The 4,916-nt window shown below is 41.4% G+C and overlaps 1 protein-coding gene across 1 annotated transcript; it reads left to right on the top strand.

The window, feature by feature from the left end:
* Positions 1-813: 813 nt before the first annotated feature.
* Positions 814-2,391, top strand: LOC104533705 (gap junction epsilon-1 protein-like; the record flags this gene model as incomplete). Its single annotated transcript, XM_010193073.1, has 3 exons — positions 814-852; positions 1,457-1,639; positions 2,028-2,391. Coding segments are annotated over exons 1-3 (586 nt in total), but the record flags the coding sequence as incomplete, so codon positions are not given.
* Between the last annotated feature and the right edge of the window lie 2,525 nt (positions 2,392-4,916).

Genomic DNA, 4,916 nt, shown 5'->3' with positions numbered 1-4,916 from the left:
GCTACCTTTTCCTCTCCTCTGGTTTCCCACCTCCGTTCTTCCTCTCTCCACCTCCTCACAAAGCTTCCACTCAGTTGAACTAAGTGTTGAGGTCCTTTCCTGCAGCCACTTACAGTAAGAGCGTCTGGCACATGCACGAACTCGCATCCATAGTTCTTCTGGATGTCTTTCATCTGTGCATATGGAGTATGCTGGCAAATTATTAATAGCAATAATTGCCATTAAGCTACTTGTAGCTGTATTGTAATGGTTAAGATTATTTGTTTTAATTCAATTGCTGTTATTTCTTAGAATTCAGAATCTTGAATCTACAGCTTCCAAGTTCGGTTGCAGTCACACTTTTTATTTGACTTAATTAAAAGTAAGTTATTAAACTATCGAAGGTGTAAACTGAACTTGTTGGCAGCCCAGGAGGCAGCCCCTGTGCCCCGACTCGCGGGGTCCCGGCTCCTCCCGCCGGCGGCAGCTGCTTCGTAGCCCCCGGCCGGGTTCGGAACCGGGACCAGAGTCTGGACGGGGCGGGAGAAAGACAGGGGCAGGGGAGCCCTCTGGTCAGTGCTCCCAAGGGGAAGTCCCCGGTCAGTGCTGTGGGTGTCCCCAGGTGGAAGCAAAAGGCCGGCCTAGGGCAGTGGGACAGGGACCAGGGAGCAGCCGGCAGCGGCGCGGTGCTGACGGCGCTGGCCGGGGATGACCCCGCTTTTGCCGCTCCCTGCCCGAGAGCCTGGTCCCGCCCAGGGGCACAGGGAGGAGCGAGCCGGGGCAAGGGGTGGCTCCGGCAGCCGCCGCCGGCTGTGCAGGGCGCTTTCCCCAGCCATGTCCCCCAACTACATGCGGAGCTTCTCGGAGGGATGTGTGAGTACGCGGAGGTGGAGCCGGGGCCGGAGCCGGGATCGTAGGGTCAGGCCCTAAACCGGGAGGGAGCGGCGCTGCGTGCCCCATGCCCGAAGCCCTGCGCAGCGGTGTGGAGCAAGTCCGTCCCGAACCGCTCAGCAGCGGGACATGATGCCCACCGTAACTGTCCTGCCTGGGTGCTAAAAATGCCCCCTTTAGGGATTCTGAATTTTAATTGGCACGAATAAATCTGGTTCGGTTTGCTGATGGCTCGGTGATCCTTACTTTGCCATGCTTGACATCAGGTAAATAAATCAGTGCAACAGCAAACCCGATGGACTCGTAGCGGTCAGCCGTGTCTGGCACATTCTGGTACACACAAAGGCAGTGAAACAAAGTACCTGACAGCAGCTGGACAAGCGAATGTTTGTGTAAAATTAGTAGCAACAATAAAGTGTTCTAAGCCATTATTTTGTTAGGAAGCTACTGCAGCCTTCATCGGCAAACTCAGTCCTTTTAAAACAAGTAGAATAAAATATTTTGGATAATGAAAAAGAGCAACTAGGCATCCAACAATAACACTGTTCATTTTTGTTTTCATGTTGAATAACCCTGTGATTTGCAGCTCAGGCCACCAACAGTAATTGGCCAATTCCACACGCTTTTCTTTGGCTCAGTCCGCATGTTTTTCCTCGGTGTTTTGGGCTTTGCTGTTTATGGAAACGAGGCCTTGCATTTCAGCTGTGACCCAGACAAGAGAGAGGTTAATCTTTTCTGTTACAACCAGTTCAGGCCTATAACTCCTCAGGTAATTCTCTTTTTTTTACTGCAGAAATCCAATGTTAAGAAAATAAACTGCAAAAGTTAAACATAATTGTTCCATATAAGAAGCAGTAACTGATTAGCTTAATTGCCACTTTTCTTTTTCATAAATATTTTCTTTTTAATAACCTTTTATCTGTGACTAAATATGGAGTTGTGATTTCTATTCTTCATAACAACAACCCTCATGATATCAGAAATCAACTGAACTTTTCAAATTAAAATATGTTATTTTTTATATTTATTGTCATCTAAGTGTTTATACACTTGATATATATGAAAACAGACTTGCAAAATGTTCCAATATGCGTGCATTTTAGCCATCCCAATGCAGTTGTAAATGACCTGATAAGTGCACTTCTGCTACATTTCAGGTATTCTGGGCATTACAGCTGGTGATTGTACTGGTACCTGGAGCCTTTTTTCACCTTTATGCTGCATGTAAGAGCATCAAACAGGAAGATATCCTTCAAAAGTCATTCTACACCAGTTTTTATATTTCCTCTGTTTTCTTAAGGATTATCCTTGAAGCGTTGGCTTTTTGGTTTCAGATTCAGCTCTTTGGCTTCAATGTGAATGCAATCTATATGTGTGATGTTGCAGCACTTGAAAAAAAGTTTAACATTACCCGGTGCATGGTGCCAGAGCACTTTGAAAAGACAATTTTTCTTATTGCCATGTACACATTTACTGTGATTACAGTGGTCTTGTGTGTTGCTGAAATTTTTGAGATCGCATGTAAATGGCTAGGTCTTTTAAAAACTCAGTGATGTCAGTCACTCCTAGTCATTTACCACCCTGTCCGCCTGCAGTTTTATGACAATTGTTTCAAGCTATAACAAAAACCATCTCCTGTCTGTGCAGTTTTACAGAAGAAAACCACACTCATGATTACTGCTGCAGAGCAGCCATCGGTTATTTACTCCTTATCTAAGAAGCACTGCATTACATGAATAATCATTGTTTCCATGTCAAGATCAAATAAACATGATTTATAAGTGTAACGTATTTTCATGACTTGCCACATAAGTTTCGTCTCCAGAGGAACTTCTGTGTGTGAGAAGGAGGTTATTTATAAACAATATTTTATTCACAGCTTTTCTGAACACATGCAATTGGAGCTAATAAGGTTATTGACCTGCCAGGAAAAAACATTCCAAATTTCTTATATGTTCTTATGGCCTGAGAATCAAGCAGAAGTGGTGGATAATCTCTGGGTACCAGGAAGTGTTCAAACATTTTCCCAAGCAGTGCCACTGTTGCAACCTGGGTCTCAGACCTCAGGGGCAGGGACTCCTGGTTAGGCTGTGGTGACATCACATCCATTAATATCAGCTCGCTTAGCAGCTGTCCAGCTACTGTCCTCTGCTCGCTCTGCATCTCCTTTGAAATGTGAAGGACTAACGTGGTATTCTCATTATGTTTTGGCTTATGATGTAAAAGGTAGTAACCAATTTTGTATGATCACATTTTGAAGGAGTAAAAGGGCTTTATGACTTAGTTTTGCGTAAAAGGCTTAAAAGTGTCAGAAGAAATCCTGGAGAATTTTATGGGTCCAGTCATGCTTTGATTTCAGTGAGAGTTTTGCTTGTGTGTAGCGGCAGAATTGGGCCCACATAATTTTTTGCTGTGTGTGTCAGATCTAACTTCTTACTGCTCTGACTAAAGCTGCTAGAATAACAGTTTAAAATAAGACTGCATACCGAAATTATTCCATGCAATTAGTGCATTTGGATAGGTTAGGTTTTGAACTTTATAGAGGTATCAGATGTTTTTATGTGCAAAAGTTCCTTCTTAAGGACTAACAGCCATCTTAAACTTAGAAGTTACTTCATTCCTTGTCCTAAGGTAATAGAAAAAAAACAGATTTCAGAACTGGAAAAAAGGAGAAGGTAGTTTCTTGGTATAAAATATGTACAAATAACAATCTCAAAAATTAGCTGTTTTCCATTTGTTTTTCAAATGCCCTCAAATTCTAGGAAAAAAAAATAAGGAAGGTTTCTTCCTTTTCCTCTTTTATCATTTTCTATATCTACTAAATTGAACAATTTCTGCTCTGAATCTCAGTGAAACAAAAGACTCAGACTCATCACTACTTAACAGTGATCCAAGAACCAGTCAAAAGGAACCTGTCAGGATCTTTGGACACAGTTTGAGGCCTGTAACACTGAAGGGAAGGACATCTTTGCTTCTTGAACTAAGTTTAACTACTGTGAAAAAAACACAGCATAGGCAACATTCAGCATAAAAGTATAAAAAGTTGAGATCCTGATGATAGCATTGGGCCCTTTCAGGAATATCTGGAAAATTCTGGAAAAATTACTACAAAATCTTTTAGCATCAGCTGTTACTTAAACAGTCCCAAACAAGGTTGCATTATAAGACCCTAGTAACCCTCACACACAAAAGTAGTTCTCATTACATAAATGGGACTGCATAATATAGTTGTCTTGAATTTGACTGCTTCTGGGCCATTTAAATCAAAGTGAGTCACAATTAGATGTGTGATTGTTTTTAATATACTGATAAAGAACAAGATGATAAATTTCAGTACGCTCACTGTATTAAAGCATTAATGTTATCTACAGAAATAAGTTAGACATTGTCTTAAATGTATGTCCAGTCAACACTATCAGGTCTCTGTGATATTAAACTAGTCATTTGATACTAACAAACATTACAAGAGGAATAAGAATCACTGTGCTAACTTCTTGTTTGCATACGTGCACGTGTTTACCATGTCATTTGGTCAGTACATGCTTAATTTTTTGTTGTATGCATCAGTATCCATACAGAATTATTCTTTGCAACTTAAACTTGTAATCTCAGGTAAAAAAACCTTTTATTTATAAATAAAATACAATATATGTATTACTACTGAAAACAAGAATTTACTTCCATGTGCTAGGTACAGTGGTGACCAACTGTACTCAAATCACACTTAATCAGATGTTTGTATAATAATAAAACAACTTCATCACAACCTTGTCAGTATATTTCCTGGTGCTTAATTCTTCCATTGCTTGTAGTTCTTCTGTAGATTTTAAAACACTTCAGAAAAGTCAGGGAAGTGTTAAAACCCTCAGTCCCTCAGGGGACTTCCCTGTTATCCTCAAGGGTCTTGCAGAGCCAGGACTGGCACGGGACTGCATGAAGAAAGGTCTAAGGAGCTGGATAACCCACCACCATACCCTTTCTCTTGGTGGTAACAATCTGGAACATATCAGATACAACGCAGACTTTTTCTGCATTTTCTGTGAAAT

The sequence above is a fragment of the Mesitornis unicolor genome, unplaced genomic scaffold, assembly GCF_000695765.1.
Source record: "Mesitornis unicolor isolate BGI_N332 unplaced genomic scaffold, ASM69576v1 scaffold42579, whole genome shotgun sequence".
In the NCBI taxonomy this organism is placed as follows: Eukaryota; Metazoa; Chordata; class Aves; order Mesitornithiformes; family Mesitornithidae; genus Mesitornis; species Mesitornis unicolor.
Note: the sequence above shows the minus strand (reverse complement) of the source record. Positions and strands in the feature narration are given on the sequence as shown.